Source organism: Cryptomeria japonica, chromosome 6 (genome assembly GCF_030272615.1).
Source record: "Cryptomeria japonica chromosome 6, Sugi_1.0, whole genome shotgun sequence".
NCBI lineage: Eukaryota > Viridiplantae > Streptophyta > Pinopsida > Cupressales > Cupressaceae > Cryptomeria > Cryptomeria japonica.
Window position 1 is genome coordinate 119888078 of NC_081410.1, and position 14101 is coordinate 119902178.

General features: G+C 34.9%; 1 protein-coding gene across 7 annotated transcripts in view; it reads right to left on the reverse strand.

Annotated features, from left to right (window-relative positions):
* Positions 1–4364: 4364 nt before the first annotated feature.
* LOC131053738 (ubiquitin-like-specific protease 1D) overlaps positions 4365–14101 on the reverse strand; it is a 163058-nt gene continuing 153321 nt past the window's right edge. For 3 of the 7 annotated variants that reach the window (XM_057988378.2, XM_057988376.2, XM_057988375.2), the window contains 2 exons: positions 5962–6069; positions 5018–5864 (listed from right to left, as the gene is read on the reverse strand). In XM_057988378.2, coding sequence (XP_057844361.1) covers positions 5763–5864; positions 5962–6069 — 210 coding nt within the window. In that variant the 3' untranslated portion in view covers positions 5018–5762. Of the gene's footprint in view, positions 4713–5017; positions 5865–5956; positions 6070–14101 lie in introns of those variants that run through there. The other 4 variants (XM_057988380.2, XM_057988377.2, XM_057988379.2 and 1 more) reach the window with 4 other exon arrangements.

A 14101-nucleotide genomic window follows, 5' to 3' on the forward strand; every position in this document is an offset into this window, starting at 1 on the left:
GCTATTTAGGGGTGGTTCTACAAAATGAGGAGGTAAGAAAATTAGGAATAAGTACAAATCTAAGAATACATCAAAAAGAGTAAAGTGAAAATTTTGATTTCTTAAAAAAAAGCCACATTAACTAGTATACATGTAAGAAAAATAATAAAAATTATGAATTGGTTGAAAAACCCTCCAATAATGATGTTAGCGGAGATATATTTTGTAATGTCCCCTACTTGATCTATTTCAATATACTAAAATTGATTGATATTCTTCAATTAGTTATTAACAAGTTCTTATTTATTTTCCTCATTAGATGATTAATTTCATTATTCATAGTTTTTAATATAGATATCAGACCCTGCTACTACTTCAATTTTAAGGGAGAAGGGTCTATGTATGTTACCAAAGCACTTAGAGACCAAATACAATACGTTCCCTCAAAGTTTACAGATCCAAGCCCTTACCTATCTTGGGTCTATACCCTCAAGGCTTATGGGTCGCTGATCCCCACCCTATCTTGGGACTTAACCTATTGCTTGGATCTAGACTGCCCCTCTTTGGAACATCTCATTCCCATCTTCTCAAATACTGACAGTAATAACATGATTTAGACTATTAAGTATACTAATTTCTTATGTGAAATTAAGTATGTCTGTCATACATATTGTAGTCCATATTAATATTACTATTAATTTTGCATAAGAACATTATCAAGTTTCATATATTAAGCATACATACTTAGCTCATCCCCATGCATACCACCAAGAACAAAGAAATACATGTGTTGAGCTACCAAGGAAGTAACAACTCCCAAAGAAGCTAGAGCAAGGCCTAATTGAAAGTGAAGAGAATTATTGATTGTGTTGTAAAGACCCTTATGCCCGCATCCTAATAAGCCTTTCAGAGGAACATGTGCTTCTAAAATATCTTTTATACTATGTCCAATCCCAAAGTTGGTTCTATACATATGACCAACAATGAAAAACACAAATGCAATAGCTATATGATGATGCACGATATCAGTTAGCCACAAACTCAAAGTTTGTGGGTTGAATCCCCTGAGAAGAGTTAGAATAGCAATTCCTGCCCCTTTAGTAGAAGTTTCATATATTAAGCATACATACTTAGCTCATCCCCATGCATACCACCAAGAAAGATGTTACTGCCTGTAACGTAATAATAGTTTTGATCTTATCAATCCATGGTGATGTTATTGGATGCTTTGATTCCTTTCTTTTATATCTCTCAATGCGAGGGAGAGGTCACACCTCTTCATCATGCATGCCCTTTGGCAAGAGACACACCCTTTCACCATTAGCACCTTTTGAAAGAGTGCAACTCTTCATTATTTCAGCCCTTTGAAAGGGACACAACCTTTCATAATCAGATCTGCACTTCTCATTTTTCAAATTCTCCCCCCCTCAAATGAGTTTCTCTTCTCCCTTTTATATCTCACGTTTGAGGAAGTCACAACTTATAATTTCATGCCTTTTGACCTTTCATTAACTTTAGTCAAATTTTATTATATTCTTTCATATTTTAATTTTAATTTTAATATTTATTCTTTTGTATTTTAATTTTATTATTTTTTATTATTAAATTATATTACAAAGTATGGACATTACATATTTCTTATTTGTGCTAACATTGCTAGTGATGGCATGTGGTTGATTGATTCAAGTTCTTCATTTCAGGTGATGTTAGATGAACACTTAGGTTGGTGGGAAAGGCCAAGAACCTTCTAACTTGTAATTCCTAGAAGAACCTTCTAACTTGTAATTCCTAGATATTGTTATCTCTTTGGTGGTTTTGTTGGGTTGATCACTATCTGATGCAGAGGGTACTCCCTCCTGTTATGAACTCACAACACTCACAAACAAATGATATAGATTGCAACAAAACCAAAACAATTTCATTCATTCATCAATTGCATTCAAATCTGCAAAGCACATTAATTACAAATGGGCCATCATTGACCTGTCTCAAATTCACAAGCAAACTGCTCTCTGTCAAACTGCTCTGCTTTTTCTAAACTTGGTCTCTTATATTCAACTTAGCACTCGAATTAAATTCACATTCAAATTCAGGTTTTCTTTTAATTTCTGCATTTTTCAAACTTTCACATTCCACTTTCATTAACATTACTGTGGATACTCCTATGCCCTATGCACCTATGCTCTTCATACTTCCTTTCCAGCGCTTCCAAGATCTCTCAATCTGCATTCATGAGCCAACTCAATACTCTTTGCACACTTGGCACAGCCTCAGATTGGAGAAAGCCCTTCTTTTTCTTTTCCCCTGTTCACCATGTCTTGTTCCTATCTGTATCCTTGCACAGGAGTATTTTGTAGAGGAAAATGTGTATTCTTCTTTCCATGCTGACTCTATTCACTATGCGCAGCAAGCTTCCTTGTTTTTCTATGAATTCTCTATCTCCTCCTTAAAGAAGTCTTCTCTTGTCTTCTTGCGCTCTCTTCCCTTTCCGTTTTCCTTATTCTCTGGCGTCTATGTCAGACTTCTCGCACCTGACTATCCTTCGTCCTTGCACAACAAATGTTTATTTATCTTTGCTTGTTCCCTGTCTGATTTCCATGCTTTCTGATTTTACAGCCCCTTTCTAATTTCATGTTTAGCGCAGCAATGAAACTTCCTCGTGTATGTTTGCTAAAACTAACTTCTTTTCTGCAAGTTCATATCTTCCTCTCCTTTGCCTGTGCAGCCCTTATCTCCCTTTGTCTTCACATGACCGCCTTACACCACGCACTTTACCCATTTGCTTTTTAATCTTTTTTCTTCTCTTTCCTTTGTGGGGCCAGTTACTTGCTTTCTCATCCCTCCATGCTCCCCTTCTTGTTTTGCATTCCTTTTCATCTTATTTGGACTCCAATTGACCTTTTGATTGGAAGTAAAGATTTCCATTTTTTTTGTCTTTCTTTTTAGATGACTCCAATTTTCATCTGTCACACAACCTCCTTGTTTAAGCGCTGCCATGGACTCTTGTTCTTGCCTTTTCATATACTCACAAAGGTCTCTTTAGTTTGATTGTTATATACCACAAGTTGGAGGTTGCACCTATCCACCTTGACTGAGCTGCGACCAAACATGGAACCATTTTGCTCAATGTGACTTTCCAATGACCTTGTATATCTTCCGGTACCAAATGAATTCAATTCAACCAATCAATGAAGCTCCAGAGTATGTGTCGTAAATCCGACATTTTATCAATGAAAATGACAACAATGTCAATCACTGCCACAATTGACCACAAACAACACACTGAAAAACCAAGCTAAACAATGAGAACAAAATCAAATATTTTTTTGGTTGATACTGATTTCTATTCGCCCAGGATGCTCCTGCATCACTATCCTACTAGTTTTACCTTTGCCTATATTACCATAAATGAGGGTTGTAGATGGAAATTTCATATCATGGGTTGAAGAAGTTATGTTGACGGTGTATTGTTGAATTTATCGTGGATTAATTAAAAACTTGTAAAAGGGTTTTCCAATTCCCACATTATATTAGTGTTCTTTGTTTTATGGATAATCGTGTCTGCCATAACCCTTGATTCCTAGTACTATTATTATTATTGATTACTAAACGTAACATTTTTTTTTATAACCTCTAATCTCTATTCTAAATAGGTTTAAGCATAGTGTATGTCTTCATACTATAATTCGAGGGGCAAACAACTACTCAATAGCCATCTCTCCAGTCCCCCGACCTTCAAATCTAGCTATGGAAAAGGCAAATAAGGAATAACAATTGGACTCTATTTATTATTAATGTTGATCCCAACAACTAGGTTTAACATCAACTGAAAGTTCTCACAAATGCTTGTCTTTTATTGGAAGCATGCTTCCCTTTTTTATAAAACTCAACTCATTATAATAATGTTTTTTCTTATTTTGGCCATATCCAAATGCCACCTAATTTTGTTATCGGTTAATATGAGAGGATTGCACATGTTTCTTTTGCTTTAAATGTTTGGTACCCTTCAAACAAAATTAATCTTTAGAATATCATTATCTTTTGTTGAATTATGTTTGTTAGTGTCTATTTAGATGTTTTCATCCTCTAATTTGCCTACATGTTTGGACTAAATTGCCCAAAGCTACGAAACATAGCACAAAATATTTCATCCTTCTGATAGTTTGTGAATAGCTAATAGTCTTAACTACTTAGAGGCCAAGACAATGTTCAATTCACGCTTTTAGACCAGGTCATCCAAATTTTTTTAATGTAGAAATAGCAGCATATTGAACTTTTTATAAAAAAAATAATGCACATACTGTTCAAAAGTTATCCTTAAAGAAACAGTTTCTTGTATATACATGGATTGACAAACTTGGTTATATGATAGGTATATACATGGCGAGATCAAGCACATTGCTGAGTGATTCTACTTCTTTTGGTGTATTTTCTGAAAATAAAATTTAACATAATTTGCTTCTAAACCCTTTGTGCTATCATGTTTAAAGGGTCAATTTAGTTAATGCTATATTTTGCACAGTTCTTAGAGCAATATATGGATATATACACATGTACAATAATCCAAGATTGACAGTATGTTTTGTTATTACCTTGTAAATTAGCTTGTATGCTTGGATAGGTGTGGATTCGCGATCTTATTCATGCTATAAACCAAGTTTAAACATGGGTTTGTTACATTGATTATCATGTTCATAGGCAAATCATATATGATGACACCCTTTCTCTTCAACCTGCACATAAAAATGCTGATAATTAAAAATGGAAAAACCTAAAGCCTATAACTTCAGTCGCAGTGCGTATGAAAATATTAATCAGTGTTACATATAAATTTTGACTATTTTCATGGCCTAGGGATTCACTTTTTACAATTGACACCTGAAATCTCCAATGCCATGCGATGTAACCAAATCTTGATTAAAAGCAAACTGGTATGTTGGCATCATTCTCATTGTATTTTAGAGCATCTTGGCTTTGATACATTTTCTTTCAAGAGCTCAGCAAAGGCAGGCAAAACCGAGAGTCATAACTCAATATGTTTGGGACAAATTTTAGAAAGCATTTTACCATTCATTTAGAAATTCTTGTTTGGTTAAAATTTGCATTGAGTAAATGGAGAAATTTTGAATAATATGTCATGACCCATTTTTAATTGTTGTCAAGTAGTCAAGTGATTGCTGATTGCAAATATTTAAATAATGCACATAAATTTGGCATAATCACAATATTCAGAGAGCAGAAATGGTACGGCTTAGTAGGGTTATACATTGAAAAGCTTTTCAATTGCGATCTTAAAAAAACATGGAGTATTTTCACTTGTAAAAGTAAAATGCAGCTTTTGCATAAGCAGATGCACTTTCACTTTGACAATTTTAAAGATGTTATCCATTTTGCTTCAATGCAAATAAGTTCTAGCATATGCCCAAAAGGAATTGGCATTGTCAAAATTTTAATAGATGTTAATAGGTCCAACTTACGGAGTTCCCCTCCTCATGGATACTTGTCAATTGAATTGCATTATTCTTGCAAGAAGCAATATCCTCAGATTTCCATTTACAAGGTGAAAGTGGAACTGACAATATTTTGTACGTTGATAACTCATTTTGTGAAAACAAGAATTGAGAAATTGGTTTTAAGATTATTTTTCTAATCCTTTACAATTTGTAATGCCATCATCAGTGAAAGGAGGAGACCTCATCTATGTACAATTGAGAGGTCTACAAAAATCAACTTTTCTTACAAGACTTTCAAGCCGACGAGAAGCAGTTATTTATGATGGCATCTTATCTAGCATTCCTCATTTCTTCAAAATGTTTCTTAAGTAATCCTTTTATATAGGACCGCAAACGGGAAGCTTCAGCTGGTCTGAACCACTTTCTTCCAAACTACAAATTCAATCATGAAATTCATACTATAATACAAAAACATAACAAGCTCGGAAGAGATAGAAGGTAATATTTTAAATAATAATTTGTTACCTACCATATTCAAGTCCTCCCTTCTAATCCTTGGAGGGGCGTCCTTAATAAAGCGCTCAATAAAGTAGAGAACAAATAAACCACAATCATAACTATTGTCCTGCTGAGGCACCTGTTGAGAAAAAGAAGCATGAAAGATTATTGGTCAACTATCAAAACCGATAATATTACCTATTTTAAAGGCTTCTCTTTGTTGATCCCTCTTGTGAACTGCACAATTACACCAATTTGCCTTTCCTGGATTCATAAGCTCATTTAGATCATCATTGACTAGCATGATACATTTCTTACCGCAAAGCAGCTTATTATCTTACTAAACCAATGCAAATTGCCTATGTTCTTAACAACACATTAAGAATCCCTCATATAACTCAACCAACATTTATAGTCGACATATTGAAATCATGATTTCATCCAGCTACACTGTTACAGACGAACTTATAATATGAGACTCTTCTTCAATTCAAACTATTGTATTTCTTTTCAAAAATATCAAAATAAAATTGAATGTCATTTTCAAAACTGTTATAAGATGAATTTGCAAACATGTTTGCCTATTTTTTTCATAATGCCAAAAAAATATCTCGTTCACAAGTAGATTTAATTATCTAATATCCAATAACATTCCATCGTACTCTTTTTTGCAAAAAAATTTGAAGGTTCCTTCTTATTGTTGCAGGGGGAGATTGGAATGAGTAGAGCAACCAGTTAGCAGTATGGAGTGCAAATAGCAACACAGGGATATGCCAGTTTCCCTCTCAGAATTGATAGGGGAGACGATGATTATAGATGAGCTCAGGATCAACACAAATGCCTGAAAGGATATTTTTATGTGATATGTAAAATGATAAGAATATGGAAGAGCAACAAAAATACTGTAAGAATTTTTGCAGCTAATTCTAGGTCAATAGTCCTTCGGAATGGATGCTGGCGAGCAACAAGTAACGAGCCTGTCATAAAATTGGTGTGGAAGGCAGAAATACAGTATTGGATCCCAATCTGCTTCCAATAAGGGCTCTTCAAATTCTATAGAGCTTGTTTAAAAGAAAGAAACCTATATGCTTGGGCAAGGGAACACTAGCTAATGAAAGGAAGGTATGAAATCAAAAAAGGTCAAGAGGATGCTTCCAGGCCATTTTTCTTCATAAAAAAAAGGTGGGCAATCCTCAAAGGAGGGCCTTGGTTCCATGGCAGATTAGGCTTAACACAAAACCTTGTACTCAACATTATGATTTTCCGCAATTGTTGATCCTGGTATAGTTCATGTTTAAATTTGGGGATTCATTCAAAAAATATTTGAGGGTTGGGTTCGTCCATACAAAAATATATAAAAATCAGAAATATGCACATATTTGCAGCAATAATTAAGTTCTGAGTAGTACATAGCATCGCGTATTGTATAATAAACAAAAGCACCATAAAAATTAAAAATAATACAATGTCAATTAGTCAAACTCAAATGTTATGATATATATGAAAATTAAAAAATAACAATGTGAAGTGTCAAAAAATAGCCATCACTGATTAAGCATCATCACATGGGTCTTCAAAAATATCATAATCACCATCCATATTAGATGTTGTAGGTACTAGTATATTAGAAGAACCACAAATAGTGCCACTAGCACTGGCACGAGCATGGGCACTCATGCTCATTAGCTCGATTTTTTTCAACATCAAGTGCTACAAGGTGAGAAGTGGAAGCACCCTAGTATGCTCTAGCTTGCCACTTTGTTTGTGTGTAAGGAGACAAGTTTAAATGCACATACACTAAGTCCTCAGCCTTTTTTAAGTGTAGTCAATTGCGCTTACTAGGTGAATGGAGGAATTTGTGCTCCATATCCTCTTAGATCCAGATGAACTAGCAAACTATTGAGACAAAATTAGAGAGTTAAAAGCTATAAAATTTAAAATTATAAAATATAAATGAAACTTCAAGTATAAAAAGATTACTTTATAAATCTTGTGATAGAATTTTGATTGCAAGGTGTTATAGGTGTGTGAAGGATTGGCCATGGAAGTTCCACCAACTATGAGCATCAACCTTAAACTTGTCAAGAAGAGCGTCAATATTAAAGACATTGGAGTGTACAAAATCCATGAACTCAATCCTAACTGCATCCCACATGTCAAGATCAATGAAGACTGTATAAAGTGCTGCATTGTACCCTTGGCCAACTTTAACATCTCTATGTAGGGCAATCTTTGTTGACATAAACACTATAATATTTGGGATTCATGCAAAGGCAAGATGTGGTAGGGTGGTCATTTTGTTCCATCTCTCTTTAATAGATTTGTGTGGTTGGTTTATGAAAGTTTCTTCAAGATCTTGCTTTTTCTCATTTATGATTGTCTTCATATTCTCAATCATTGAGTCGATGCCATCATATATCTCTCCCAAACAAGGCCTATTCATTTCAGTATAATGGATCACACTTAATATGAGCTCAGTTCAACAAGATCCCACCAAATGTCATTTAGAATCATCCACTTATTATTTATTGACTTTGTAGTGCTAGACTACCTCCATATGGACCAATTTAGGTTGATGACCGTGTTAGCAGATACCTTCAGAACTTTCACAACTCATCTCAAGACAATTGTGTTGGAGGCAAAACAAGTGTTAGCAACCTATTTGAAAATCAAAATAAAAAAATTAAAATTTACTAAAAGCAAAATTAAAATTTTTAGTAAAGTGAAACATATTAAAATAAATCTTATTGCTCACTTACATTTAACAACTTCAATTTTGAGAATGTTTTGAATATGCCCTGTGACATATGGTGGCTAGTGATGAACGTTTGGATTTCTTCAACCTCAACACACATCTATTAGATCCAATCAACTTTGGTGCCATTTTTTTATAGCATTGGGTTGAGGGAGTAAATAACACAAGGTGTCTAAGATATGCGTGAATAATGCTTCTCAGCCAATAAACCAACTGCTCTAAAATATATGTTGTTGTCTCTTATGACTTGGACAATGTTTCAAGGTCCCACTTCCTCAATGGTGATCATGAGAATGTCAGCAATAAATGCACCATTCTTCATCTCCTCTTCACAATCCACTACACTCAAACGCATTTCCTCTTTAGAGGACATTACAATAACATTGATCGAAGGCTAATTCTTGGATCCTTCCATCCATCAGAAATGGACACCCCTCTTTTGGCCCACAATCCCTTATGGGCTCCAATGACTCCTATAAGAACTTCACCTCATTTTCCAATAAGATGCTATGCACTTTCTTAGAACTTGGGTCCTTGTACCATTTTGAAGCCTCATTAATTACTTTCAACATTTGTAGATAGTATGATGAGTGAACAATAATGAAAGTCAATCCATTCACATAGAGACATCTTGCTATGTGTTGGTCAGCAATCTTTCAAGATTCATTCTATAATGCCATATCCAACAATCCCTTTGATCTCTTATGTGTAAAGGTTGTAGGTTATTCTCCAAGTGTAGCCAAAAATAGATGTCCCTTTATAGGTTGGAGTTTTAGAAGGCTGTGGAGGGGCTTCATTTCTTGAGGTCCTTTCCTAGACAAAGAATGATTTGATTTTTGGCTTGTTACTTGATATGCTTTTTCCTGCACATTAAAATATGCAATGAATTTTGCTTTTGGAATGGGTACACCATTTTTTTCGGGCAACCTTCGATGGAAAATTTGGATTTTTTTTCAAAGTAGGGTCAACATAAATAAATGGTGATCATGAGAATGTTAGCTATAGATGCACCATCGTTCATCTCCCCTTCACAATCCATTTCTCTCAAAAATATTGCCCCTTTAGAGGACACTGCAATAACATTGATCAATGGCTAGTTCTTGCGTTCTTCCATCCATCAGAAATGGATAATCCTGTTCTAACCCATGAATCTTTTATGGTCTCCAATGACTCCTATATGAACTTCACCTTATTTTCCAATAAGATGCTATGCACTTTCTCAAAACTTGGGTGCTTCATTTATTTATTTCACCATTTGTTAATAGTATGATGAGCGAACAATAATGAAAGTCAATCCATTTGCATAGACACCTTGCTATGTGTTGATCGACATCTCTCAAGGCTCATTCTATAATGCCATTTCCAACAATCCCTTTGATCTCTTATATGTAAAGGCCATATGTTGTTCTTCAAGTGTGGCCAAAAATAGATGTCTCTCTACAAGTTGAAGATTAGAAGGTTGTTGAGGAGGCTTCATTTCTTGAGACCCTTTACTAAACAAAGAATGATTTGAGTTTTGGCTTTTTGCTTGATATGCTTTTTCTTTCACATTAAAATATTCCCTGAATTGTGCTTTTGGAATGGATACATTGATTCTTTTGGGCAAAGATTTGATGGAAAATTTAGATTTATTTTCAAAGTAGGGTCAACATTAATAAATGGTGATTATGAGAATGTTAGCAATATATGCACTGTCCTTCATCTTCCCTTCACAATCCGTTGCTCTAAAAAATACTACCCCTTTAGAGGACACTACAATAACATTGATTAATGGCTAATTCTTGCATCCTTCCATCCATTAGAAATGGACACTCCTATTCCTATCCACAAATCCCTTTCGGTCTCCAATTACTCCTATATGAACTTCACCTCATTTTCCAATAAGATGCTATGCACTTTCTTGAAACTTGGGTCCTTGTACCCTTTTGGAGCTTCATTAATTTCTTTCACCATTTGTTGATAGTATGATGAGTGAATAATAATGAAAGTCAATCCATTTGCATAGAGACATCTTGCTATGTGTTGATCGACATCTCTCAAGACTCATTCTATAATGCTTTTTCCATCAATCCCTTTGATCTCTTATGTGTAAAGGCCGTAGGTTGTTCTTCAAGTGTGGCCAAAAATAGATGTCTTTGTACAAGTTGAAGATTCGAAGGCTGTGGAGGGGGCTTCACTTCTTGAGATCCTTTCCTAAACAAAGAATGATTTGATTTTTGGCTTTTTGCTTGATATGCTTTTTCCTAATGTGCAATGAATTGTGCTTTTGGAATGGGTACACCATTTTTTTTGGGCAAGCTTTGTTGCCTAGTTTAGGGATGTGGCACAAATGGCCTTTCACTCGATTGTTTGAGATTGAATACCTTACACCACACCCATTAAAAATCCAAACATAATCCCCACAAATTGGAAGCTATTGTGCCATATCAACATAATTACCGATGGGATAATTTGGAATTTTTTTCAAAGTAGGTCAACTTTAATAAATGGTGATCATGAGAATTTTAGCAATAAATGCCCCATCCATCTCCCCTTCACAATCCGCAACTCTCAAAAACCATTGCCCCTTTAGTGGACACTACAATAACATTAATCAATGGCTAATTCTTGCATCCTTCCATCTATAAAAAATGGACACCCCTATCTCGGCCCGTAAATCCCTTATGGGATCCAATGATTCCTATACAAACTTCACCTCATTTTTCAATAAGATGTTATGCACTTTGTCAAAACTTTGGTCCTTGTACCCTTTGGAGCCTCATTAATAACTTTCACCATTTGTTGATAGTATGATGAGTGAACAATAATGAAAGGCAATCCATTTGCATAGAGACATCTTGTTGTGTGTTGATCGACAATTTCTCTAGACTCATTCTATAATGCCATTTCAAACAATCCCTTTGATCTCTTATGTGTAAAGGCCGTAGGTTGTTCTTCAAGTGTGGCCAAAAATAGATGTCTCTCTATAGGTTGAAGATTAGAAGGTTTTGGAAGGGGCTTCATTTCTTGAGATCCTTTCCTGAACAAAGAATGATTTGATTTTTGGTTAGTTGCTTGATATGCTTTTTCTTGCACATTAAAATATGCTATAATTTGTGCTTTGGGAATGGGTACATCATTTGTTTTGGGCAAGCTTTGATGCCTAGTTCAAGGATGTGGCACAAATGGCCTTCAACTCAACTGTATGGGCTTGAATACCTTACGCCACACCCACTGCAAATCTAAACATAATCCCCACAACTTGGAAGCTATTGTAAAGTATCAACATATTTCCAAACAATAGAATTTGGATTTCTTTTTTCAAGGTAGGGTCAACCCATGGAGTAGAACTAGTTGGCATTATAATCCTTATGACAACAAGATCAATAAAACAAATTATATATATAAACAACCAAACTCATTTAAAAAAATTAAAGATGTGTATAAATTCATAGAAGAATGAAAGAAAAATAAGAGTTAATTTATTAAAAAAATGTAGGAAAAACACAAAAAACTCGATAAAAACCTATATATTTTGCAAAAATCTTCGTCTACATTCTCCTTGGCAATAAATGGGTTGTTGCAAATAAATAGGAACAACAATCCAACCAATTAGAACTTTCATTGATCAATCTTCAACTCCATTCATCTAAACTATGCTTGAAGGACTAGGAAAATTCATTGTAACCAATTGACCAACATCATGACCAAGTGAAAACACATAATATTATGAGCCATGGAGTAAGGGGCTTGGGGGCTCTGCCCCAAAGCATCTACCACTCAATGAAAAACTAGTTCAATGGATCGATTCTCCAATTATCACTGTACATGAGGACGTGTAAAACAAGAAAGGATAAAATGTTGCCAACGAGGAAGCCAAATTGGCATCTATAGTGACAAGAAATGGAAACATCATTTATTTCCAAGGGGGATATGTCAAATCGGCCATTATAATTACACTTAGATTTGATTTGTGTAATATTACTAGTTGGCTGAGCACAACTCATATACAAATCATGGAACTTTAACGGTCACTTCGAAAGACCAACTTGTCACATAAGTATTTCTCCTATCTAAATGACACTGTTAAAGCCACAAGAAACTATATTAAAAGGAGGTGGAGGTAAAATTTTAAACTCAAGTTTTATTCTCACTTCAGGATTGATGTTCTTGGACATGCTAATTGAAGGAGAATTATCTATTATAACAGCTAAGGAAATCAAAAAAGCATGAAAAAGGTCCATCTTTAGCCCCATGCCACCATACTCCTCTGTTTGGGATTTTATGCACAATCCTGCACTGCATATCCCTTTGAATTACAATACAAATGTCCTAATTGTTGGCCTCCTATTTATGTTCTGCTTAGAAATTCTGAATCAAGCTCCTCACTCTGGGCACAAAATGGTTAAATTGGTTTGGAAGATAGATGATTCGGAAACACATTAAAATATTCCGACAAGGAGTTGCTTGAGGGAGTGTGTAACAAAGAGCACACGAACGGGGAAATTGTTAAAGCAATTAAGGAAATAAATGAAGCCATCAACCAAGTTGGGGGAAAGACAGGAGGAGTTTTCAAGGCGGCAATGTAGCCAAAGTATGAAGCCATCTGCATCACATGGGTGAAGCTATAGTGATGTCAAATAACAAACTAGGAAATTTCTTGGAATAAAATGTTGAAGATCAAAGCATATTGATATTGAACATATCTTTTGTATCTATTAACAGTTGCATCCAAATGAGGAAAAAGATGATTCAGGAATGAAGATTTGGGAGCTAATTTTTGTTTAGTTTTTATCAAGGTTACTAGGAGATGGGGGTACTTGGAGACGCTAGAGACTAGTACAGGAATTGGTATGGCTAATTTTCAAAAATAGGAGGCAGGGGGTACTTGGAGACGCCAATTTCTTTTTGAATATAATTTAATAATTTCCAAAAAATGTCATGACGTAGAACTTCGAAAACGAGAATGGTGGTAAAGTTTAACATTAACTTTAAAATTGAATAAAAATTGCTTATACTATTGGTACCATAGCCAGTCTAAATGGTTTAGTGAAAGTAAGGTAATATAGGTGTTGAGCACACTCAATATTGTCAGCTAAATAGTAAAGGCAATTTCTCTTTAGACCATTACAATGACATGAACTTAGTCACACAAATATTTATGTCCCTCTCAAAAGGTCTACACTATCGGTAAATAGATTTTTGTCTTCCTACATCGCAGTTTCCTTATTAGTTATTTCCCTACAACTTTGCTTTGCTGCAAGCTTATTTTATTTATTTGCCTTCCTTTTTTGCCATTTCTGCATTTTTCCCTAAGTTTTTTGGAGGGAGACATCCAATTCTGGTCGGGAAACTTCGGAGACGACAGCCAAAAGCACCCTATGTGTCGGGAAGTTTCCGGGGATGTCTCCTATATCAAAGACATGTCTCAAGGGGT